The sequence below is a fragment of the Budorcas taxicolor genome, chromosome 7 (assembly GCF_023091745.1).
Source record: "Budorcas taxicolor isolate Tak-1 chromosome 7, Takin1.1, whole genome shotgun sequence".
Lineage (NCBI taxonomy): Eukaryota > Metazoa > Chordata > Mammalia > Artiodactyla > Bovidae > Budorcas > Budorcas taxicolor.
In genome coordinates, this window is record NC_068916.1 from 18,592,957 (window position 1) to 18,618,762 (window position 25,806).

At 48.0% G+C, this 25,806-nt stretch overlaps 1 protein-coding gene across 1 annotated transcript in view; it reads right to left on the bottom strand.

Moving 5' to 3' along the window:
* Positions 1–25,806, bottom strand: part of CATSPERD (cation channel sperm associated auxiliary subunit delta) — a 43,973-nt gene that overhangs the window by 10,085 nt on the left and 8,082 nt on the right. The window contains exons 5-20 of the mRNA XM_052642821.1: positions 22,708–22,822; positions 19,730–19,797; positions 17,915–18,028; positions 15,501–15,584; positions 14,235–14,385; positions 13,418–13,513; positions 12,560–12,642; positions 11,984–12,160; positions 9,580–9,693; positions 8,654–8,743; positions 7,914–7,972; positions 7,009–7,087; positions 6,502–6,554; positions 3,669–3,743; positions 1,828–1,956; positions 276–459 (exon numbers count right to left, since the gene is read on the bottom strand). Of these exons, the coding sequence (XP_052498781.1) occupies positions 276–459; positions 1,828–1,956; positions 3,669–3,743; positions 6,502–6,554; positions 7,009–7,087; positions 7,914–7,972; positions 8,654–8,743; positions 9,580–9,693; positions 11,984–12,160; positions 12,560–12,642; positions 13,418–13,513; positions 14,235–14,385; positions 15,501–15,584; positions 17,915–18,028; positions 19,730–19,797; positions 22,708–22,822 (1,671 nt within the window). The remainder of the gene's footprint in view (positions 1–275; positions 460–1,827; positions 1,957–3,668; positions 3,744–6,501; positions 6,555–7,008; positions 7,088–7,913; positions 7,973–8,653; positions 8,744–9,579; positions 9,694–11,983; positions 12,161–12,559; positions 12,643–13,417; positions 13,514–14,234; positions 14,386–15,500; positions 15,585–17,914; positions 18,029–19,729; positions 19,798–22,707; positions 22,823–25,806) is intronic.

Here is a 25,806-nt window from a genome sequence, read left to right on the forward strand (position 1 = left end):
AGGCATCTGGAAGAGCTCCCCCACCCCTTCTGCTCTGTGAGGACACAGGAGGCATCACCCGTGAACCAGAACCCAAATCTGCTGGCAGCTTGATACTGAACTTCAGTCTCCAAGACCCGTGAGAAATCCATGCTGCTGTTAAAAGCCCCTGGGGTTTCTGGTGTTTGGTTAGCCGCTGCCTGAACAGGTCGAGCCGGCTCCCAGCACACGCTGCACATGACCGGACATCGCCTTCCCAGGCCTGCCCTGGGACTACTCAAGAGCGCAGGCCTTACCTCGCGGTCCCAGGAGAAGGACGCTGTGTCGCCGGCCATCTCGGTGATGGTGGTCCAGTTCTGCGGCTGGGCACTGCAGCCTGCCATGCCAGCTGTCAGAGAGTACGTGTAGGTGAATAGCCCGTTCATCTCCAGCAGGACATACTCGGCCTCCACCACCTCCTGGAACTTGCCTTCGCGCCACCTGGGACAAGGCACGTACAGGCGAGGCTGCGGGAGGCCGGGGGTCCGGCTATGCCCGGCGGGTGAAACCATCTCGTCTGGGGGTGGACGCCTTCTCCCACCACCACCCCCAAGCTGACGCCTCTGGGACATTCAACCCTGATTCCCAGTAGCAGGTAGGGACAGCGGGTGCTGACCCGGTGAGGGTAGGGTTGGGGAGCGGGTGTCGATTTAATTCTGACAGCTGCAGATGTTCTAGGGTGATGAATTAGAGTTGTTCTAAATCCTTAATTTTGAGGGAATTCCCTGATGGTCCAGTGGTCAGGGCTCTGAGCTCCCACTGCTGGGGACCCAGGTTTGAGTCCTGGTTGGGGAACTAAGATCCTGCAAGCTGTGCAGCCAAGCCCCGTGCCCCACCCCATTCTTATTTTTGAATGCACATTTGTCTCCTGCCAGGCTGGGGCTTACACCCTCCTCTGATGAGAAAGTATGAGTGTTAATTGCCTCAATCATGTCTGACTTTTTTCAAACCTATGTACTGTAACCCGCCAGGCTCCTCTATCCATGGAATTCTCCAGGCAAGAATCCTGGAGTGGGTTGCCATGCCCTCCTCCAGGAGATCTTCCCGACCCAGGGATCGAACCTGAGCCTGTGCAGTGGAAGCGCTGGAATATAGAGTCTTAACCCCTGGACCACCAAAGAAGTCCCACCAGAGATGCTCTAATGAACCTAAATGTCTCCACGTGTTTGAGGTTCCCACCATCATTCAGCTCAGTTCAGTTCAGTCACTCAGTCATGTCCGACCCTTTGCGACCCCATGAACCGTAGCACACCAGGCCTCCCTGTCCGTCACCAACTCCCATCATTCAGTTGTCGACAATTTAGTCCAGTGATCCTCAGTGTGGGGGGGCGATTGGGGGCAGGTTGGGGATGGGATCAGATGAAAGAAGACAGGATGCATGGAAGGGGCCAGAGTGAGTGCACCTGAAAGGTGCCCCCCCAAATTCCTATGTGAAGTCCTAACCCCCCCCGCAATGTGACTATATTTGGAGTTGGAAGCTTTAATGAGGTAATTAATGAGGTAACTGAGATGGAGCAAGGTCCTAAGAGTAGGCCCTGGTGCCATGGGAAGAGGTTGAGACACCGCAAGACACCTTGATCTTGGACTTCCAGCCTCCAGGACTGTGAGAAAGTCAGTGCCCGTGTGCACCCCGACTCCCACGCCCACCACCCAGTCCAGTCCCTGGTGTGTTTTGTTAAAGCCACCGAGTTAAGACGGGGAAGGGGAAAGGTGTGCAAGCTGGGAGCTGCGGAGGAAAAAAGACAGGGTGAGGATGCAGCCTGGGCAGAGGGGTGGGGAGGATGGTGGGGGCCTGGGGGGCGGTCTCACAGCTCCACCACTGGCTTCCACGGGATGTCATAGTAGGCGAGGAGGGGGCAGCCCAGCTTCTCATAGGGGTAATACACCTTCAGGTCTTCCTTGGCCTGCTGCCCCTGGAAGTTGGGGTCGTAGGCTTCCCTGTGGGAAACAGGACACAGACATGGGCGAGCTCCCCCAGGCGCCCAGACGTCCAGCCACCCACCGCCCTGCTTCCTCTCTGCAGGTAGGGCCGGTCACCATGGCCGTGGAGGGGTGTCTGAGCAGGGGACTCACAGCCACTGTCAGCATGACCCTTGGGATGCCCCTGTGGGTGGTGGTTGACCTTCTAGGTCCTCTGAGCTCTGCTGTGGCACTTGATAGTGGGCAGACACATTTCGGGATGTTTCTGTGAGCTTGTTCTCTGGGGCTGAGAAAGCAGTGCTTGCCCTAACGTGGGTGCAGCCGCAGGGCCTGAGTGGAACAAAGAAGGGCCTCCCCCAGCAAGGAGGAAGTCTGCCTGCGGATGGCCTTGGACTAGAACGACAACCTGTGGGAGAGTTGCCAGCCCCTCAGCCTCCCCCGAACCTCCAGTCAGGGAACCAGGTCCTTAAAGTGAATCTCTGCCTGCCACTCTGTGTGTGTCTCTATCTTGCTCTGTGTGTCTATCTCACACACACATCCTGTGGCTTCTCTCTCTCCCTGGAGACCTTGATTCATACACTCTCGTGCCCCGAGGAGGTCTGGCTGCAGCCTCATTGGTCAGTAAGCCCAGGAACATCCGTTTGTTAATAGCTTTTTTTGTGCGTGTGTGGGGAGCGGTTTGATTATTATCATTATTTTTGACTGTGCTGGGTCTTTGTTGCTGCTTGGGCTCTTCTCTAGTTGCGGCGAGCGGGGGCTACTCTAGCTGCGGTGCACGGGCCTCTCATTGCGGTGGCTTCTCTTATTGTGAAGCGCAGGCTCTAGCACACGGGCTTCACGAGTTATGGCGCGTGGGCTCAGTAGCTGTGGTTCCTGGACGCTAGAGCACGGGCTCAGCAGCTGTAGCATGGGCTTAGCTGCTCCGAGGCCTGTAGGCTCTTCCGGGATCAGGGATCGAATCTGTGTGTCCTACGTTAGCAGGCAGTTTCTTTAGCAACAAGGGAAGCCCTGGCACCAGTTTTGACCTCAGCTTTGAGACTTTGGGTGGGGGATGGACTCTTGGCTGGTATTGCAGTGGGGAGAGCCAGGTCATATAAGACACATCAGTATCCTCCTATGCCAGGGGGATGGGCGGTGGGCACCAGTGTGGAATCGGCTCTCTCTGCCACCCTGCATAGAGGGTTCGCCATAGCCAGCCACCCCCATTCCCTGCCTTGGCTAACTGTCTGACCAACTCCACTAGTTGGGGCGAGCAAGTGGCTGGGCTCCACGAGCTGGTGGCAGGCTGGGGAGGGGTCTGAGGCTGGCTCAGCAGGTGGCAGAGCCTGGGCAGACCTGGGCCAGGGACCCTGCCACATCACACTGGTTCCCCTGCAGGCCCAGCCCCCTCCCCTGCCTGTGTCCTCACCCCCTTGGATTCCTTGCTGGCCAGATATCAATTGGCATGGTATCAATTTTAAATGGTTATTTTTCCCTTTTCTTTAAATTATTTTTTCTTTTCCATTATGATTTAGGAATGACTCTTGGGACCTCCCTGGTGGTCCAGAGAGAAAGACTCTGAGCTTCCACTGTGGGGGCATGGATTTGATCCTTGATCGGGGAACTCAGGTCCTGCATGCTGCTGCAAATGGCCCAAAATTTAATTAATTAAAAACAACTTATTCATTGGCCTTTGGCATATGCACACCAAATGGTCATGGGTGTGACTGTGTGTTGGGGGCGGCGCTCACCTCTCAATGACGTAGCTATAGTTGTCCTGAAGGGCCACAGGGTCGAGGACTCCGTGGTAACATGCTGAAAGTTCACTGTGGGCAACAAAACATGGTGAGATGCCGCCTGACCCCGTGCAAGACCGATGAATCGTTCCCTTTGGCACACAGATCGCCCCCGTTGGTTGGATGGGGCTCTCTAAGAAGCTCCAGGCTCATCTAGCATCTTCCCTGCCTGGCCTAGACTCAGCCATTTCACCAAGGAGCCCTAATTCCTTGGGTTGGAGAACGATGTTAAACTCGAAAATCTGGGAGCTGGGTGTCCTGACTTTTGAGATGATCCTTTCCCTTTTTACCTTTGTTCTGTTACCATCTGCGCATATATCCTTAAGCAACATGGTATCAGCAGGGGGACTGGTTCTAGGATCTGCCATAAATAACAAAATCCCAGGATGCCCAAGTCCCATAGTAGGGGCCTCTGTATGTGAGAGTTCTACATCCGCCAGTTCCACAGCCGAAGATTCAGTTAACCTAGAAGGTAAACACAATCCATCCACAGTTGGTTAAATCTGCGGATGAGGGACCCGCAGATACGGGGGTCGACTGTAGTTTATTTTTGCCAGATTTTATTTTCTTTTTTCCATGCTGTGTGCCTTGTGGGATCTCAGTTCCCCAACCAGGGATCGAACCCTCGTTCTCCACAGTGGTGCAGAGTCCTAACAGGACCACCAGGGAATTCCCCTGATTCTGGATTTTTTTTTTTTTTAAAGAATAGAATCATGTTCTGTGTTCTTTTCTGTCTTTTGATTCCATGCTCATGTCTGTATGATCCATCCAGGTACCCCTGTCTCGTGCCTTTTCTCTGCTGTGACATTCTGTTGTATTAAAACCTCTGCACTTGATTTATCCATCCTCCTGTTAATGGCCATTTGAGTAGGCTTGCTTCCAGCTTGGAGCTATTAAGAATAATGCTGCTGAGAACATTCTGGAACCTGGGTCAGTGTAAATGTGCATGAGTGGGATTGCTGGTGGAAAGATATACATTCTAAAGCAGCTGAAAAAATACCACCAGCTGTGTCTGGAAGCTCTCGAAGCTGCCAGGGGGTCCTCCCCTTAAGTTCTACTGCTACTGTCCAGGCTTTGTCAGTTTTGCCCCTGCGCTGGTGAATAACCCTCTCTAATGTGTATCACTTTCGTTTTCATTTTCCTGTTGAGGTTGACAACCTTTCTTGCGCTTTTTATGTATTGATCAGCCTTTCCCCCCACCCTTCATTTGGGAGTGCCTGCGCAAGCCTCTTGCCCATATTTTTCTCTTTGTCATTTCTTTTTTCTTTTTTTTTTTGATTCATAGGAATTCTTTATAAATCTTGGATACAAGTCTTTTGTTCATTACACATGTGGCAAATACTGTTCTGACCCTCTTTAGCGCAGAAGCTTTGAAAAGATTGTTTTAAAATGCTTTTGTGTACATATGTTCTAAATACATCATTGACTGATTCAATAAAGCGTTTCCATTTTGGGGGAAAAATGTGGTAGAATTATCCCTTGAGTTTATTAGTGCCCTTCTGTGGTGAAGTGCTGAGGCTGGCTCTTGCTAGCCATAAAATCCTCAGGAATTTTGTGGGGCAGTAGAGACATGTCAGTAGCAATCGGTGGGCTCAGTGGGAGCATTTATACTATGAGAACTGCAAAAGCTACCAAACCAGGCTTCCCACCTACCCAGAGCCCGCTGTTGCCCATTTACCAGCACGCCACCGCCCGAAGGGAAAACTATGGTCATCTGACCAATCTTCAGGGTTCTTTCTTTCTTTCTAAAATTTCATGCTGGTGATTTTTGTTTTTTAAAATATAAGCCACTAATTTAAATTATTTGTGTATTTTTGGCTGCACCGGATTTCCCTATTCCTGGCTGCGAGTGGACTTTCTCTAGCTGTGGTGAGCAGGGACTACCCTCTAGTTGCAGTGCCTGGGCTTGTCACCATGGTGGCTTCTCTTGTTGCGGAGCGGGGCTTCTAGAATTCGCAGGCTTCAGCAGCTGTGGCTCCTGGGCTCTAGATCACAGGCTCAGTAGCTGTGGTACAATGGGTTAGTTGCTCCTTGGCATGTGGGATGTTCTTGGATCAGGGATCGAACCTGTCTTTCCTGCACTGGCAGGAGGATTCTTTACCACTGAGCTACCACAGAAGCTCCCTTTTCTTCTTCTTCTTCTTCTTTTTTTTTTTTTTGGCAATTTCATGCTGGTGATTGTTCTTTTTTTTTTTTAATGTAAATTATTAATTTTTTAAGAGAAAATGTTAACCCCAAAGTTGCATATTAATATTACACACAAACTGAGACATATGTGACTTTTAGCACGGTGTGTACATCCTTGCATGAACTCAAATATTTACACAGTTAAAACAATTTCCATTTAACATGTGAACTTTCTGAAATACATAAAAGCATTAATACTTTCCTTGTGTCTCATGGCTGCACTCCCTGCGGTAACCGGAGGGAGTTCCCCCAAATGTTCAGCAGGTTATTAAACACAAAAACTCAGCAATTGTAATCAAAATGAAGAACTCAGGGATTAAAAGGGAGAAAGAGAATGAGCAAAGGCTGAAGGAGCAGAAAGAACAGTTGAATATCACCCAAGTCCGTGGAGGGGAGGGGCAGCCACCTGCGGGAAACTCAAAGTTAATCTATTAGGATTCATTATTGAGCTGTTCCTTATGGAAATGTTAAATATATACAAAAGTAGACAGCAGCGTCACCCACCTTTAGCAATTGTGAAGCAATGGTGACTGTCTCATACCGTCCCTAAGACCCACTTTCCTCTCCCCGCCCCTCACTTCTACCCTCCAGACACACTCACTTCTGAATGACGATCTTCTTCTCCAGGTCACACCCAACTGAAATGAGCGCCGTCTGCAGGTGGGGAGACAGGGGGCAGGGGAGAGGAAAGGGGTAAATGGGGATGCTGACCCAAGTCAGTGAGGACGCCCATAGCCTGTTCCCAGTGAAAGCCCACGAGGGGTCGCACTCAACCCAACAGGGACTGGAGACCCTGAGCTTGGATGGAGATGCGGTGACCAGGTACCTGGGACTCACGGAGTCAATCCCTAAGAACCTGCACCAGATATGGGGTGCCACTAAGATCCCCCATTTGATAACTCCCAGCTGGTACACCTGCTCTGAGGATGGTGAGTCCTAAGGCACAGCCCTGGGGAAGATGAAGGGGAGTGGCAGCCACCTTGGCATCCATTTCCAGATCCTGAGTGTGAGCTCAGCCAGCCCCTTGGGGAAAGCTAGTGAAGGCCTGCTGCCATTAGTCTGAACAGTTAAGACAAAGAATATGAGATGGCAGAAGTTTGGGTCATACCAGTGGCTTAAGGTCCACACATGAAATTTCTTTGTTGGCGATGTCCAGTGTGATGGTAGATATTGTGGGTCTCTTTATGCTACAAGGCAATGGGAGTGTGTGTAATTGTAAAAAACATCACTGACCCATCCATTCATTTTTCTATTCATCCATCTATCCATCTGTCCACCCATTTGTCTATCCCTTCATCCACCCATCCACCCATTCATCCACCCATCCACCCTTTCATCCACCCATCCACCCACCCACGCACCCACCCATCCATCCATCCAGTCCTCCATTCATTCACTCCCTTCATCCACCCATCCACCCATTCATCCACCCATCCACCCACCCATGCATCCACCCATCCATCCATTCATTTCTCCATTCATTCACTCATCTTTTCATCCATTCAGTCCAGAATATTGACCAAGAACCATGGGCTCAGACATGGTGGCACCCACCTCTCTCTAGTTTCTACCTCTTCTTGAGTCAGTTTTTTAAAGTGATATATAATAGCTTATTGAAAAGAACACCTGAGCCCCAATTTTATTATCACCTTGCTGAATATGTTTTCACATCACTTTTAACAGCTTCTGTACCCACACTTTTTTCTAAAACCCCAAACTCCTAATCCATCCCTCCTTCCCGACCAGCCTCCCCCACTCAGCAGCAAGTCTGTTCTCTGTGTCTGAGTCTGTCTCTGTTTTGTAGATAGGGTCATCTGTGCCATATTTTAGATTCCACAAGTAAGTCATAGCATATGCTATTTGTCTTTCTCTAAAGAGTTTTTAATCATTCTTGCTTTACCGCCCTTGGACCAGGGGAGCTTCAATCTTGGTCCTGCTCTCCCCAGCTCCTACTAAGGGAACCCTACAGAGACCCTGGGGCCACCTGCCACTACCATCCAGGTGATGACATACCTAGAGGTGAAGTTGGGGTTGGCCCTGCCCCAGTGGTGCTGTTGCTTCAGGGAAATGTTCTGTGGAACCAAGAGGGAAAATGCAAAATGCAGCTACCACTGTGGGACAGCCCCAGGGTGGTCCTGGAATGGGGTTCAGGAGGAGGGCAGGACCAGGTGGGGGATGCAGGGGTGTGGGGGAGTTGGGAGGAGCAGCCTGGGAGCCATCCAGCCCATCTCTGCTTCTAATTTCCTGCTAGAAGCTCATGGAAATGGCCCCTCTTCCCAAGCTCCTTCATTCCCTCGCTGCCTCTGTCCTGGGGACCCACAGTGGGGTGTGAATCAGTTTCCCCTCCTATTTAACTGTGATGTGACAAGGTCTGGTGCAAAGAGTTTGTTGTGGTCTGGGGTCAAGTCAAGACTTCCTGGTGTGACCCTGGCTGTGGCCTGAAGGTCACCCAGACCCCTATTTAAGTCAAGCCCCTCCCTGCGGCTCGTTTTGCCTCCTGATGCCTCCTCCTGTCCCTCCTCTGGGGGACTGTCACCTGCCTTGGTGGGGAAGAGGCAGGGGCTTCTTCATACCCTGCAGCACCTTATCTGAGTGTTTGTAAGGGAGGGATGACGGGCGGAGGTCAGACCTTGAGGGACATCGTCAGGTGACCCTTGGCATCTGCAGGTCAAGGCCGAGCCCCTCAGCCTGAAGATCAGGGTTTGGTGGGGGCGGGGAGGGTGCGCGGGGTGGGTGCGGGACGAAGAGCTCACCAGTCTGTGCTTGGTGTTGCTGCCGTAGGTGTAGCCGTCCTCATAGATAACCGCCTGCAGCCCCAGGGAGTGGGGGTTGCTCACTATTACCTGGTGGGGGGGCGGGGGGCGTTGGAAACAGGAAGGGAGACGCATACGCTGTACGGGCTCTGACAGGAGCGGAAGGGCGCCGCTTGGGGGCGCAACCACCGGGGACCCCAGTGCCCCTTCGGACTGAAGACCCAGCTTGCTCCGCAAATACTACTGCAGGTTCCATCCCCAAATATGCCCCCCTTGTCATACACACCCCCTAACTGTGGCTCTGAGGCCCTCTGTGAGGACAGCCTGGGGCTGAAGTGCCGAAAGACCCAGACTGGTCCCTCGGGCGCGGAGAGGCTCGTCCTGTGCAGGGAGGGGGCTTGAGGGGTGCGGGTGAGAGAGCAGGGCAAGATCCGGCGGCCAGGACGGCTCCTCTATCGGGCCCTGGTCCCAGCTGACAGGACATCCCCTGGAATCTTACACTGGTCCACTCCCCTGTTTTCAGCTTGATTGCTTGCACCCAAGGGTCCGGGTTTGGACACCTGGGTTTCAGGTCCAAGGATGCCTGCTTTTTCTCAGGCATGCCCTGTAGGCGGGAAAGCCAGTGCTGGCTGAGCTGGGCAGAAACGGCGTTTTTGGAAAGGGTCCGGGGCAGCTCCGAAGGGGGTTGGAGGACCGGCATAGCGGTATAGAGAAAGGAAGCAGGGTGGACAGAGGGACAGCCACGGCCAGACACCTGGATGCTGGTGTCTGGAGGAAGAGGAGAAGTCTCTGGGGGCTTCATGAGCCAGTGTCTCTTTGGGAGGATGCTAGGGAATTTCCAGAGCCTGGGAACTGTGGGCACGAGACATGAGGTCAAGGATGGCAGATGTTAAGAGACACTTGTCAAACAGATAAAGTATCCTTACTAGTGGGACAGGTAACGTGCCTGGCCGGGGTATCATTAGGGCCGTCAACTCCAACTGGCTGTTCATGTCAATGGTGTACATTTTGTTTTCAAATTCTCCCTGCAGAAGTTCCACCTAGTTAGAAATAAATTATGTTTAAAAAGAAAAAAAAAGAATCCATCAATCTTTGGATCAATTAAATCAAGCCTCTGTACCCCAAAATACAGAGCAGGTGGGGGGTCCCTAGGGATGGACCCTTTCAGCCTGGGCTCACTCAAGCCACTCCCCACTAGACCCTGCACCCCCAGAAGACCCTGGAGGTCTCCCTAGTCACAGCTCTTTTTCTCTCCAGAAGTAGCCTGCCCCGCTCCCCACCTGACTTCTGCAGTAATCGCTTACTTGCGTTTCTTCCTAGAATGATTTTTATGTCTTTATTTAACTGGAGGATAATTACTTTACAATATTGTGATAGTTTTTGCCATACATCAGTATGTATCGGCCATAGGTACACATGTGTCCCCTCCATCCTGAACCTCCTTCCCACCTCCCTCCCCATTTCCTAGAATGATTGCCGAGTGCACATCCTTAGGGCTTCCCTAGGTGCTCAGTGGTAAAGAAGCCACCTGCTAATGCAGGAGACATGAGACTCGGGTTCGATCCCCAGGTTGGGAAGATCCAGTGGAGTACGTAGGGAATGGCAACCAGCTCCAGTATTCTTGCCTGGAGAATCCCAGGACCAGAAGAGCCTGGTGGGCTACAGTTTAGGTGGTCACAAAGAGTTGGACACCACAGCACAGCACAATGCATTCCCAGATGATGTAACTTAGTTTTTCTGTTTGTAAACATTGTCCTTTTCAGTCTCTTTCAACCTAGTTTTCCCTCCGTTCCTTTCTTTTTCATTTCTTTCCTAGGCATCTTTAAAAAAGAAAAAAAAAAAAGTATCTAGCAGCGCTGGGTGTTAGCTGTGGCACATGTGATCTTCGATCTAACTTGCTGCACAGGGGATCTTTAGTCGTAGCATGTGGGATCTAGTTCCCTGACCAGGGATTGAACCCAGAGCCCCTGCATTGGAAGGGTGGGGTCTTAGCCACAGGACCACCATGAAAGTCCCTCTATGCCATTGAACTGTAGATTTCCCATCGTCTGGATTTTCCCTGGTGAGGTTGAACACCCGTTCCTCCATGCTCTGCCTTTTCTGGCAGATTGGCAGCTGGATCCATCAGATTAGGGCAGAATTGAGATGGAAGAGCCAGTGGGTGATCCATCTTCTGTCGGTGGCACCTAACGGCCAGCTGTCTCTCTTTTCCAACATTGAGCATCAGCGCAGGGCAATATTGTCATTTTGTTTTCATATATTCACCAGAATAATTTTATGAGGAGACCCTTTCCCTGTGCTATTTGCTGACTCAGGAGAAGGTATGGAGGAGAAGTAGAGAAATTGCATCTTGTCTTTTTTTAACCTGGTTTTTAAGATCATGTGTTGGCTGCCTGGTGTCCTAGAAAGAGAACCAACGAGTTGCTTCTGGTTCCAGACCTGGTGTTGATAAGGGATGACACGGTTAACTGAAACGCTCTGTCCTGGCAACAGGACTCATCGCTGCCCGTGTGCATCCTGGTCCCCTGGTGAGGGTAGTGGTGGTGAAGGTGGAGGTTCCTCCAACGCTGAGTGGCTGTCTCACCATCCAGACTCTGTTCTTTAAAAGTGAATCAGTGACTTCCCTGGCGGTCCAGTGGTAAAGACTCCACCTGCCAACTGCAGGGAACATGTGTTCTATCCCTGGTTCACGAGGATCCCACCTGCTGAGGGAGCAACTAAGACTGTGCGGCACAGTTACCGAAGCCCGTGCTGCACAGCCGGTGCTCAACAAGACAGGCAATTGCAGTGAGAAGAGAGCAACTAGAGAGTAGCCCCAGTAGCACCATCATAAAAGGATATTTTGGACAAAATGTGCTTGACTGGGCTTCCCTGGTGGCTTCAGTGGTAAAGAATCTGCCTGCCCATGTAGGAAACATGGGTGTGATCCCTGGTGCAGGAAATCCCACCTGCCGCTGAGCAACTAAGCCTGTGCACCACAGTTATTGAGCCTGTGCTCTAAAGCCTGGAAGCGGCAGCTACTGAGCCCACGTGCTGCAGCTCTGAAGCCCAAGTGCCCCAGAGCCTGTGCTCTGCAACAAGAGAAGCCACGGCGACAGTAAGCCTGAGACTGCAACTGGAGTGGCATCCCCACTCGCCGCACCTGGAGGAAAGCCCGAGCAGTTAGCAAGACCCAGCACAGCCAAAAGCAAATAAACACTTTTTTTAAAATGGCCTTTTTTCCCCCCTCATTCCACTGATTGCTGTGGATCCAAAGGCCCTTTGGAAATGGACGGTCTAGTATCTTTCTGGAAATTGACCTTCTCCCCACCCCAAGTCACCACCACATACTTTGCAGATGCCAGCCTGGAGTTGGGGATCCACGAGAAGGGCTTGGATATTCAGGGGGCACTTCTGGAAATCGAAAGCTGGAAAGAGCATGTCAGGAAGCGGGGTCAGTATTTCCAGCATCCCCACGTCAGTGAACATCAGGACCGCCTCTTGGGACCAGATGTTTTGGTCTGCAAACTAAGAGAAGAGTAACTTCTGAGATCAGCTCATTCTCATTCTTTTTTGAGGGTTTAACTTTTTCCTTATGATTCATATTTACAGAAGGTAGGCCAAAAACAAAATTCTAAGAAACCCCATGGTCTCTGCTGCAGTCCTTGAGGTCACAAAGAGTCAGACACGACTGAGACACTAAGCAAGAAACCAAAAAGACCAAGCAAAGTCTTAGATACCCTTTGTTGAGACACCTACTTTTCAGGTGTCAAATTAATTAAAATTCATGTTATATTATCATTATTGCTATTAAATGACTAACTGCTATTTTAATAACTAGAGCAATTTCTTTATAGAAAGGATCAGATGTTTGAGAACAAGACTGTTAGTCCTTAACAACTGAGTAACATGGGGGATTTTACCCACTTTGATTAGAGAACTCGACTGGATTCCCAGGCTGCCATAATATAAATTATTCTCTCGAGTTAAAACTGCCAGTTCATTTTCATCTAGGGAAAGCCAGACAAGACAGAACAAAAAACATTAAACATATTAAACATTAAACATATTAAATATTGAAGTTTAAAAAGTTACCCCAAGTCCCATCATACAGACCAGGGGTCAGCAAGTTTCTTCTGTAAAGGACCAGATGGAAAGAATGCTCTGCTTTGCTGGTCATGTGATGTCTGTTACAAGTATTTGGCCCTGGGAAAGCAGCTTATGGACACTTTGTAAATGGATAGGCAGGACTATGTGCCAATAAAACTTTATTTAAAACCCATGGTAGGTCATGGGCCATGGTATGCTGACCCCTGACATAGGTACCACTGTTAGCATTTTAGTAAACATGCTTTTCAGTAGCTTTATATACTTAGGGATCACATTCTGGGACCCTTTAAGCTGCTTTGTATTTCTTTTTTTTTTAATAGCACAAGTTGAGTATTTTTTACTCTATGTACTTATTCTTAATTGAAGTAGAGTTGAAATGTATGTTTATTTCCTTCCATACACATGAGTGTAGCTGACCCTTTGGCATTTTGTTACTTAGATGAATCATAACTTTATGTAACCAATGCTCCACTGATGAGCACAGGTTGTTTCTGATCTTTGGCAGATATAAAGTTCTGAGGAACACAAGATATTCTTTCTAGAACAGGTAATAATCGTGTTTTGTTTGTTTTGGCCAGAAGGGATCCGGTGGTGGGCGTGGGGCGGTGTGTGTCAAGAATGAATAAATCAGGTCTGAAGCACTTCTAGAAAGCTACCCGGGGGTTGGGCACATACTAGCAGCAACACTGTGGATGGTGATGTTGGCTTTGACAATGGAATTATACAAGATGCGTTGTCCTTCTCGCACCTGGACAGATTCGACCAGCTGACCTAGGAGACAACAGGGTAAATCCAGAGAGACCTGTGTGCTTGTTGGCAAGAGGGTCCCCTGCCAACCACACAGCCCCTTGATTCTTGACTCAAAGGAAAATGCGGCCACGAGATGCAATGCTGTAAAATATTGCATGGAAGACATTAGGTTTAAGAAAACGTGACCTCCCCACCCCGCCTAAATCTCGATGTAAGAGCTCTTAGGGATGGACTGGATACCAGATGAACTTTAGGATGCCTCTTACTGTACAGGTAACATGTAATCAGGCAGAACTTTCTTTCTGGAGTGGGTGCCCCCTGCATGGCCAGGCCAGCCCTAGGCCCTTTTCTTGCATTAGAAGGAAACAGCCATATTCAGATGGCCTAACTGGTACTGGGGAGCATGATGTGATTGAAGGTGCTCTGGCAGCTACAGCTGTGCCCAGAGATCCTCGACAGCACCTTCTAGGGGGCTGCCTTTTGCTTCTCTCCTGGGACTCATGTGTCCTAGGCCTCAAAACAAGATCTGCAGTTCTTGGATGTGGCCCCTCTGCCCTCGGGGCCTGGTGACTTTCAGAACCTGCCTACAGGGCCTAAATGTCCCAGGTGGCAGAAAGTGGGGGTTGGGGGTTGCAATGAAGATGGCAAGGTAAGAGTCAGCTTGTCATGGTGCACTAAAGTCAACGGAGAGGAACAAACAGCCCCCTGCACTGGCCACGCCCCAAGCCTGGGCCTTGCTCACCTGAGTTTCGGGAAACTAGCAGGTTCTTCTCAGACCAAAAGATAAGGATGCCTCTCTGGCCCGGGGCGATGAGGATGTCAAGGGTCCTGTCATAGTCAAAGGGCAGCCCAAAGCTGCGGTTCAAGGGATGGTCAGAGTAGCTGAACATGGCCTGAAAGAAAAATACTCGATCTTGAGAGAGAAAAGAAATCACCAAGGGGACTTCCCCTGGCGGTCCAGTGGTTAAGACCCTGCGCCCACAGATTGTATCCAGAGCCTGATTCCTCGGCCACCATTATATTCTTAGGATTTCCAGAGTCTGGGAGTGTCTGTTATTCACGACGGGACCCTGGCAGTGTGTGCAGGTGCTTGAGGGGACTCTGGATGGGGGGATGGCCCCACCGTGTGATTAGAGGGAGGGCCTCTTAGCTACCAGGTGGCAGCCCAGCCTCTGGGAGCTTCCTGATCCCTGGGCCTCCCCCAGATTTCAGACTCGCACACTTTGTTCAGGAATTTTGCAGCAGGGGTACCAACTGTATTTTAATCTTTGCCTGACTTAATAGTTTTTCTTCAGCTGCACTTTGCATGAACTGATTCCTCTTCTTAGTCTTATCCTAAATGATACCTGTGAGGTCATGGTTTCCATGTCCCGATTTTCTGAACCCATGTGAAAATAATCATTAAAAAAAGGGGTGACACGAGGCATGTAAATGGCCTTGGGTGCCACCAGTGACACAGGCACCATGTCTTATATTCCTACTAAAGTACTGCTGAGTGCATGGCTGAATGAGATAATGAAGGTGGGTGGTGGGGCTGTGGGTGGGTAGAAGGGTAGATGGATGAGTAAGTAGATGGATGGATGGATGAGTGGATGGATGAATGGGAGAGTGGATGGATGAATGGATGGGTGCATGGATGGATGGATAAGCAGGTTAATGGATGGATGGAGGGACAGATAAGTGTTTTGTTGGGTGAGTAGGTGGGGAGGTAGGTGGATGGATAAATAGATAAATGGAAGGATGAATGGAGATGGATGAATGGATGGAAGAGTAGGTGGGCAGATAAGTGGATGGGTAGGGGGATGGATTAATAGGTAAATGGGAGAATGGGTAGAAAGGTGGATGTGTAGATAGGTGGATGAGTAGGTGGATGGATACATGGATGGACAGGTGAATCAAAAGCTAGATGGATTTCAGATATGAAAATCTAAGTGTATGAGTTTTGACAAAAACCTGTTTTGGGGTAAAGGTCACCAAAGTGGTACTTCCCAGTCCAAATGGTACTTACCATCTGTTCGTCAACAAGAAGCAGCCCAACCTGTGACAGAGACTGAAAGGAGAAGATCCCCCCAAAGGTCCCGACTAGCTCTGCCTGTGAGACAAACAGAATACTGCATGTAAACAAGATCATCAATGTGCTTCCTTTATAACTTAACTCTAGATTCACTAGTAAGCTAAAAGGAAGGAAAGTCTTTTTTATTATGATTTTTTAAATTATGATCTGTTTCCCCTCTGTAGCACTGAGAGAGTCAATTCCTAGGCAGATTGATAAGAAGTCCAGGGTCCTCAAGGAGGAGAAAGGGGTCTGGAAGGACAAACTTTTTTTCCCTCTACATTCCTTCAGTCCACCACCAGTGAAGTTGCTCAGTTGTGTCCGACGCTTTGCGATCCCATGAACTGTAGCCTACCAGGCTCCTCCATCCATAGAATTTTCCAGGCAAGAGTACTGGAGTAGGTTGCCATTTCCTTCTCCAGGGGATCTTCCAGACCAGGGATCAAACCCAGGTTTCCCCCATTGCAGGCAGATGCTTTACCATCTGAGCTAGTCTTAGTCAATTACACAATTCAGTTTAAACTCTGTCCTAGGGATTGTACAACAACAATGTATCTGGCTGGAGGGCAGTTTCTCCTTCCTGAAAACCTTCTGTCTAATCCTGATATCTTAGAGTGTATATCCTGGGAGTGGGTCTGGTAGGATCTTTCTATTGTTAAATTCTGATCTTGTTATCCTAAAATGCAAATTGTGGGAGTGGATCTGGTAAAATTTTCACAAACTTGAGACATTCTTTTGATTCATTGTAATAACTAATTAAAAGGTATATAACTCCATTGCTAACACTAGCAAGGGGGTACTCTTTCTGCCCCCTTCTGATGTCTGTGTCCGAAGCTTTCTCTATCCCTTTTATACTTTAATAAAACTCTATTACACAAAAGCTCTGAGTGATCAAGCCTTGTCTCTGGCCCCGGATTGAATTCTTCTCTTCTGGAGGCCAAGAATCCTGGCGTCTTTTATGGCTCAGCAACAACCTTTCAGCATCCTGGGCAGAACTTTGAATGAAGACAGCTTAGTGTGAGGTGCTTGAGTAAGTGGGGTGACCCAGACTCTGAGATGCCTGCCTAAATCCCTCACTCCTGCCTCAGTTCCTCATTCCTGATCTTTGGCTGGGCAGCAAAGTGCCCATTGGCAGGCATGTTGGAGCATAAGGCCAGGACCCCAACCTATGGACAGTGGGACAAGTTGCCATGGCAACCCACCTGGCTCCCCCACCCCTCTCAGGACATCTTTCAGGTAAGAGAGAAAGACTGCCATCTTATTTAAGCCTCTGTTGCTTGGCTGTGTTTGGGTGTGTGTGGGGGGCGGGGGGCGGGGTGGTATTTCTATTACATACAGTGTTATGGACCAAATGGTGTCCTCCTCCAGTTCATAGGTTAAAACCCCAACCCCTGTCTTAGTCTGTTCAGGCTGCTACAACAAAATATCAGAGACTAGGTGGCTTATAACAACAGAAAGGCTGGAAGTCCAAGATCAAGGGACCAGCATGGTCAAGTGAGGGCCTTTTCCTGGGTTGCAGACTTCTTGGTGTGTCCTCATATGGAGGAACGGGGTGAGCTGGCTTTCTGGGGCCTCTTTTAAAATTTTTGTATTTTGGCTGATCTGGGTCTTCCTTACAGCACACAGGCTTTCTCTAGTTGCAGAACACTGGCTGTAGAGCTCAAAGGCTCAGTGGTTGCAGCATACAGGCTTAGTTGCCCCATGAAATGTGGGATCTTCGTTCCCCAGCCAAGGATTGAACCTGTGTTCCCTGCACTGGAAGGTAGATCCTTAACCACTGGACCTCAGGAGTCTTTCATAAGGGTACTAATTCCATCCATGAGGGCTCCACTCTCAGGACCCAAGCACCTCCCAAAGGCTTCTAATACAGATCACATCAGGCATGAGGATTTCAACCTATGAACGGGGGCAGGGGGAGGGGGGGACACAAACATTCATAGAACCTCCAAAATGATAGTATTTGGAGGTAGGGTCTTTGGGTAGTGATTAAATCTAGATGAGGTCAGGGTGGGATTAGTGCCCTGATAAAAAAAAGACACCATGAAATTAAAAGATGCTTGCTCCTTGGAAGGAAAGCTACGACAAACCTAGACAGCATACTAAAAAGCAGAGACATCACTTTGCTGACAAAGGTCCATATAGTCAAAGCTGTGGTTTTTCCAGTAGTCATGTATAGATGTGAGAGTTGGACAGTAAAGAAGGCTGAGCACCGACAAATCGATGCTTTCGAACTGTGGTGCTGGAGAAGACTCCTGAGAGTCCCTTGGACTGCAAGGAGCCTGTGTCTTCTGCATTGCCAGGTGGATTCTTCACCACTGAACCACCAGGGAAATCCCTGTTTGTTCATTTTCTTACCACATTGAACATACACGTCTTTCCTGGGCGTACTTCTGAAATCTGTATCCGCGGGAGTTTGAGAAATAGATGTTGGCCTGAGATATCCGATCTCCATGCAAATAAGCAAAAACCGAGTTACTTATATCCTGGAAGAACACACGCATAAAACAGTTACTTTAAAAGGAGATAAAAGGTGGAATGGGGTGGCAGCTGGGGAGATGTTCTTTAAGTAGGTAGATAAATTCTGGAGGTCTCATGCACAGTATAGTGATCACAGACAATACTAGATTAGAAACTTCAGAGTTGCTAAGAAACCAGATCTTGGTTATTCCCACCATAAAAAAGAATGATAATTTCATGACATGATATGGTGGTAATCATACCGGAATATGTAAATGAAGCAAATCAACACATCGTATACCTTAAACTTACACAGTGTGGTATGTCAATTGCATCCCAATTTAAAAAGGAGGTGGGTGGAGAGAAAAAATAGGGGAAAAAAAAGGACTTCCTGGGCAGTCCAGTGGTTAAGGCACCACTCTTCCATCACAGGGGGTGAGGGTTTGCTCCCTGGTTGGGGAACTAAGATCCTGCAAGTGACAAAAATAAAAAGATGAGTTTTTTTAAAAAAATTAAAAGGGAGTGGGGAGATAGATGCCAATGATCACATTCCTGTGCATTTCTCCCAGAGAAATGAAAACCTGGTGTCCATACCAAAAAGCTACATGAACGTTTCTAGTGATTTTATTTATAAAAGCCAAAAAGTGGAAACAACCCAATTCTGGTACATCCACACCATGGACGATTACTCAGCAATGGAAAGGAACAGACTAGTGACACATATGCAACAAACTGGATGAGTCTCCTGAGAATTTTGCTGAGAAAAGCTAGTCTCCAAAGGTTTCATATTGTATGACCTCATTTGTAGAACATTCTTGAAATGATACAATTAGAGAGATGGAGAACATTAGTGTTTGCCAGGGGCTAGGGCAGGGTAATGGCACCCCACTCCAGTGCTCTTGCCTGGAAAATCCCATGGACGGAGGAGCCTGGTAGGCTGCAGTCCATGGGGTCACTAAGAGTCAGACATGACTGAGTGACTTCACTTTCTCTTTTCACTTTCATGCATTGGAGAAGGAAATGGCAACCCACTCCAGTGTTCTTGCCTGGAGAGTCCCAGGGACGGGGGGAGCCTGGTGGGCTGCCGTATATGGGGTCGCACAGAGTCGGACATGACTGAAGCGACTTAGCAGCAGGGCAGGGTAGGGAGCTATGGAGAGCTTTGGGGCCATGGAACAGTTCAATATTTTATTTTATTATTACTGTTACTGTTTTTACTTTTCGGCTGTGCCATGCAGCTTTCGGCACTTTAGTTTCCCAACCAGGGATTGAACCTGTGCCCCCTGCAGTGGAAGCACACAGTCTTGACCACTGGACCACCAGGGAAGTCCCCAGTTCAGTATTTTGATGGCAATAGCAGTTCTCTGACTTGACACAGTTGGACCCATATTGATTTCCTGTTTGTATCACTGTAGTTAGTTATGTAAGATGTAACCACTTGGGGAAACCAGCTGAGGGATACATGGGACTCTGTATAATTTCTTCAACTTCCTGTACACCTATAATTATTTCAAAATAACACACTGAAAAAAAAAGCTGAATATATTCAGTGTGCCAGCCAGATGAGCCCCTCCCATCTCTCAGGTCCTCTTCTGAACCCAGTGAGATAACACAGCCTGAGTCCATCACACTCCCAGCCCTCAAGGCTTACACTGTCCTTATTTCCATTCCTAATTATCTCTGCTCACAGCAGAGTAGAAAATGAGATAATGACACGTGGTACTCACCATGCAGAATGAATTTCCACCGTAACAACAGTTGTCACCAGATACATGTGAAACAGGGTGTTGTATGCCTGAAAGTAAAGGGAACTGAGATGTTCTCTGAGTTCCCTGAAGGTTCCGAGAGAGAAGGTTCGAGCGGGGCTTCCCACCCTCCCCACTGACATCTGTGGCCGGACTTCTCGGTTAGGGGGCTCCTGGACACTGCGGAATGTTTCGCAGCATCCTGCTTCTGCTGTTGTTCAGTTGCTAAGTTGTGTCCAGCTCTTTCTGACCCCATGGACTGCAGCACACCGGGCTCCTCTGTCTTCCACTGGAGTTTGCTGGAGTTTCCTCAAAGCCATGTCCATTGAGTCAGTGATGCTATCTAACCATCTCATCCTCTGCTGCCCCTTTCTCCTTTTGCCTTCAGTCTTTCCCAGCATCAGGGTCTTTTCCAATGAGTCAACTCTTCACATCAGATGACCAGAGTATTGGAGCTTCAGCTTCCTGCTTCTACTGACTTATTTAGCTTACTAAATCACTTATATTAGTGACTTATTTGACCAGTGTCACTCTCCTCTAGTCTTTTTTTTAAGATTTTCTTTTTGATGTGGATCATTTTTAAAAGTCTTGATTGAATTTGTTACAATATTCTTCTGTTTTATGTTTTTTGGCCATGCAGCATGTAGGATCTTAGCTTCCCAACCAGGGATCAAATCCCCATCCCCTCCACTGGAAATCGAAGTCTTAACCACTGGACCACTAGGGAAGTCCCTTTCCTCCAGTCTAAACAACTAAATATGTCTCCTGACATTGCCAAGTGTCATCTGGGGGTGAGCGGTAAACTGTCCCCCAAAATAGCAGGAAGGGTGCCTTTCTCTGAGCAAGACATTCTTTGTTTCTGAAGGAGAAGCTTCAGTTCCAAAGGAAATACACATGTGGCCAAAAGCCTATGAAAAGATGCTCAGCATCACCAGTCCTTAGGGAAATGCCAAGCAAAACCACAGTGAGACCCGCACCTCGCTCCCATTAGGGCAGCTACCGTGACAGAATCGGAAGACAAGTGTCGGTGACAAAGGCGAAGAACTTGGAACCCTTGTGCACTGCTGGTGGGAATGCAAAATGGTGTGGCCAGTGTGGAGGGTCCTCAAAAATGGGGAAATATGAGCCAGCAATTCCACTTCCAGGTACATATCTTCCCCCAAAATAAAAAGCAGTATATACATGGTCAAACCAGCATTATTCAGAATAACTAAAACATGGAAGCAGCTTGAGTGTTTGTTGACAGATAAATGGATTAAAAAAAAAATGGGCCTAAGGACTTCCCTGGTGGTCCAGTGGCTAAGACTCTGCACTCCCAATGCAGGGGGCCCAGTTCAATCCCACATGTGGCAACTAAGACCTGGTGCAGCCAAGTAAGTAAATTTTTTTAAAAAAGAGTAGGCCAGCTGATGTCTTGGAGGCAGATGTATATTTGTGTTGAATGTGACCCTTTGATGAGATGAAGCCGCCTGGCTTCACTTGGGTTATACATTCTCTGTGGGCCATTTATGTTGTGTTTGCATGGTACCTCAGCCACCGGGCTTGAAACCTTCTAGCTGTCAATCACTAACCATCATCAATCAGTCACTTCCTGGAGGGACAGCCTGAAACACAGTGATGAGACACATAAGCCAGAGACCAGGGCAAGGTGCGGCTCTTCTCCTGTGCTTCTCTTTCCCTCCAGTGGGGAGCTGGGTGCTGTGATTGACTCTCCATCCAGAGCTTAGCAAGCTACCCCGCAGGCGCTGTGGTGATGGACTGTGGGGCTCCGTCTTGTTGGAGGGAGCGGGAATCACAATCTTTCACCACCAGGAATACAAGCGGAGCAGAAGGATAACAGATTGCAAGAATACCACGCCAGTGGTTCTCCACTAAGGGAATTTCAACCCCCAGGAGACACTGGGTGATGTCTGGGGACGTGCTTGTTGTCAGGACTCAGTTGGAGGTGGGGGTCCTGGCATCCAGTGGGTGGGGGCATAGTTGCTTCCCCCTACCCCACCCAGAGAATGCCGCATCCCTAGTGTCAGCAGGGCCGGGCCTGAGAAACCGAGTACTGACCCATTTCTCACCAACGGGGGCACCTGTCCTCGTTCCCTGGAAGGGACAGGCCATCCCTGTCTGTCCTTCCTCTTCTCTAGAAAGTACTATCTCCCTTTTCTTCACTGGACCCCATCTCCTTGCCTCCTCCACCAGGGTTCTCGCTTTCTCTGTCCTTAAAGCCTGGGCTTCTCCACTGTTTCCTGTCCTGAAGGTGACATTTATGGGACTGTATAAGCACCCCACTCAGGCATCTTGGACCCATCCTCTGCCTTCCCCGGTCCTCCCTGATTTCCTCACCATCACAACTCCTGCTGAATCCTCTTACTGTTCCAGTCAGTAAGAGCAGGTTTTTGTGGCTTGTCACCACAATCTCCAATGGAAACACTCAGTCCCCAATCCTTGGGATCGGGGCTTAGCCCAACTCTCACTGAATCACAAAGGATCACGCAGGGAATTCCCTGGTGGTCAAGTGGTTATCACTGGCCACTTTCACTGCCTGGGGCTCAGTTCAATCCCTGCTCTGGGAACTAAGATCCCTCAAGCTGTGCAGCATGGCCAAAAGGAAAAAAAAAAAAAAAAAAAAAGGACCGTGTAATGTCCAGGGACCGATGTCCAAGTAGCAGCACTGTCTGTAACTTCCGAAACTTTTCTTTGATGTTGGCCAAGCGCAAACAAAGTTTTTAAAAAATACAAAATATAGGGACTACCCTGGTGGTCCATGGTTAAGAATCTGCCTTCCAATGCAGAGGACGTGGTTTTGATCCCAGACTGAGGGACTAGATTCCACTTGCTGCAGAGCAACTAAGCCTGTGCACCATAACTACAGAGAAGCCTTATGCACCGCAACTAAGATCCCAAGCTTGGCCACTGAGAGCCAATGCAGCTAAATAAATATTTTAAAAATTATAAAATATGCATACCTGTAGATGCAGTCCAGAAGTTGGCTTCATAATCATAAACATAGACTTTTTGATTCACTACTAACAGCAATACCGAACCAGCAAAATGTGCTGACGTCACTTCTGGTGTGCCAACCTAAGAATATGATATATACCACGATATCAGTATGTGCAGCTTTTCAAACATCAAATTCAGAAAGCAGTACTTCTAAACAGGCATCCCAGGAATGTTTAGGTCAGCGAGAGTTGTTTGGGGTCCTAGATACTGGGAACTATGCATCCTGGGGATCAGCTGAAAGCGGAACTGGGAGGTTGGTATTAGTGTTGGGTGTCCCTGGGAGTACCCAAATTCACTCCATCTCCTCCCATATCAAAACCTTCTCTGCGAGGACTTTGCTGCCAGCCCAATGATTATGAATCTGCCTGCCAATGCAGCGGACCCAGGTTTGATCCCTCGTTGGGGAAGCTAAGATCCCACATGCCATGGGGCAACTAAGCCTTTGGGCCACAACTAGAGAACCTGCTTGCTGCAGCTAGAGAGAGGCCCACGTGCTGCAATGAAAGATCCCACCTGCTGCAAGCAAGACTCAACGTATTGTTCTATGTCTATATCTCCATTGCTGCCTTGTAAACAGGTTCATCAGTACTATCTTTCTAAATTCCATAAGCCGGCATTAATATACAATATTCGTCTTTCTCTTTCTGACTTACTTCACTTTGTAAAATGCGGGTCTAGGTTTCTCCACCTCATTAAGACTGACTTGAATGTGTTCCTTTTTTTTTTTATATAGCTGAGTAATATTCCATTGTATATATATACCACAATGGCAGTTCCTTTAAAAACTAGGAATAGAACTACCATATGACCCAACAATACCACTAGTGGGCATATACCCTGAGAAAAGCATAACTGAAATAGACACATGCACCTTAATGTTTGTTGCAACACTTTTTACAATAGCTAGTGTAGGGAACAAGGTATAAAGAAGGTTGAGAAGTGCTTGCAAACGAGACTCTCAACCAGGGCTGAACATTCTTGCAAACGAGATGTTCAGCTAAGAATCCTGTTTGTTCCCGTGGGAAAAGAACATTTCTTGAACACAAGGATGTTTCTCTGATTCCTCAAAAGGAACAGACCATGGGACAAAACGGATTCTAAGTTGATAAGGAAGTTCCCCAAAACACAGTCTTAGCTGCAGTAAATGAGTCAAGGTAAAGGTTATCTCGCCCTGCGCCTGCGCACTGTATAGTCTCTGAATCAGAGTGCTTGGCAGTTTGCCCTGTAGCTTGTTGTGCTAGGGATATAAAATAATGTAGCTGTAAGAAGCAAGTGTTAAAATATAAAGATTTAAACCACTCTGCAGTGTTGGTGTTTCATTCCGTCTCCAGCATCTGGCGCCCAAGGTGGGGCACGACGGAACCGAAAGGGTAAGCACCCCGGGGCAAAAGGCTGAAAGGGGGACTTTCGGGAAATAGAAAAGAAAAAGAGAAAAGAATAAAAATCCGAAAGGGTAAACACCCCGGAGCAAAAGGCTGAAAGGGGGACTTTCGAGAAAAAGAGAAAAGAATAAAAATCCGAAAGGGTAAACACCCCGGAGCAAAAGGCTGAAAGGGGGACTTTCGAGAAAAAGAGAAAAGAATAAAAATCCGAAAGGGAGAGCACCCCGGAGCGAAATGCTGAAAGGGGGACTTTCGAGAAAATAAGAAAAATAAGAGAAAAGAAAAAGAAAAAACTATGGGGAATTCCCCGTCTTTAAAGTCACAATATATGGAGCTAGTTAAGGGGCTCCTGCATTCTATAGGAATTAAAACGTCTACTCGCCGCTTGAGTGAGTTATTCTGTCTTATAGAGCAGCATTGTTATTGGTTTCAATATCAAACAGAAGTACAGCTGAATCTGAAGGAATGGAAAGTGGTGCAGAAAGAGTTAGGAAGGCAGCATCAAAAAGGAAATGTGATTCCTTTAAGGCTGTGGACTCTATGTAGCGCTATAACACAGGCTTTAAAATTAATGGCTGCTGATAGTGAGGCCGTCTCATGTTCTCTTAAAAAGGAAGATCCCCTGTATGAAGATGTGCCTATGAGTAAGGAGAAGGAAGATGAAGGTGAAAGGGGGGCTTCATCTCGGCCTCCGCTCAAACCCCCAGATGATAGTAAAGATTCATCCACTGAGTCAGATAGAGATGTAAGTTCTGGGAAGGATTCAGATTCTGTAGAAGCAATGACTGCTGCCTTTTAAAAGGTTTTATTAAATAAAAAACAAACTTCCAAGGCTGTTAACCCTTCTGCACCACCTTACGCATCCCTATTTCTGGTAGCTGCCGACAAGGCTGAGGTAGGGAGAGAGAGTCAATAGTTTTGAAAGTATGGGAAAAAGTATATTTTGGGAAATGCTTATTAATGACTCTCATCCTTTAATGTCACTGATTATTGAAGGTAAACAGTTTGAAGGATTAGTGGATACAGGAGCAGATGTTTCGGTTATTTCTCTCCAGCAATGGCCTAATGACTGCAAAAAAGAAAAAGTTCCTCTTGTTTTAACAGGCTTAAGATCAATAGCAGATGTGTGGAGAAGCGCTCAACCTTTGTCATGCCAATTGTCTAATGGAAAGAAAGTATTTATTTCTTTTTACATTGTTAATATACCTATTAATATCTGGGGAAGAGATCTTTTATTTTCTTTAGGAACAACGCTTACCATCTCGTCGGAAAACTTGTAGCCACTGGTCAAATTCCTCGAGCTCTCCCATTGAAATGGTTAACTGATGTCCCTAAATGGGCTGAGCAGTGGCCGCTTCCAAAAGTGAAGCTCGAGGCTTTAGAACAATTAGTAAAAGAACAGCTTCAATCTGGCCATATTGAACCTTCTACGTCTCCTTGGAATTCTCCTGTTTTTGTCATTAAAAAAAAATCTGGTAAATGGAGAATGTTAACTGATCTAAGGGAAGTTAACAAATGTATAGAACCTATGGGGGCTTTGCAGTTAGGTCTCCCTTCTCCTGCTTTGATTGCACAGGATTGGTCTTTGATGGTTTTAGATTTGAAGGATTGTTTTTTTAATATTCCTTTGCAAATAAAAGACAGAAATAAATTTGCTCTTACTATTCCAGTGTATAATCA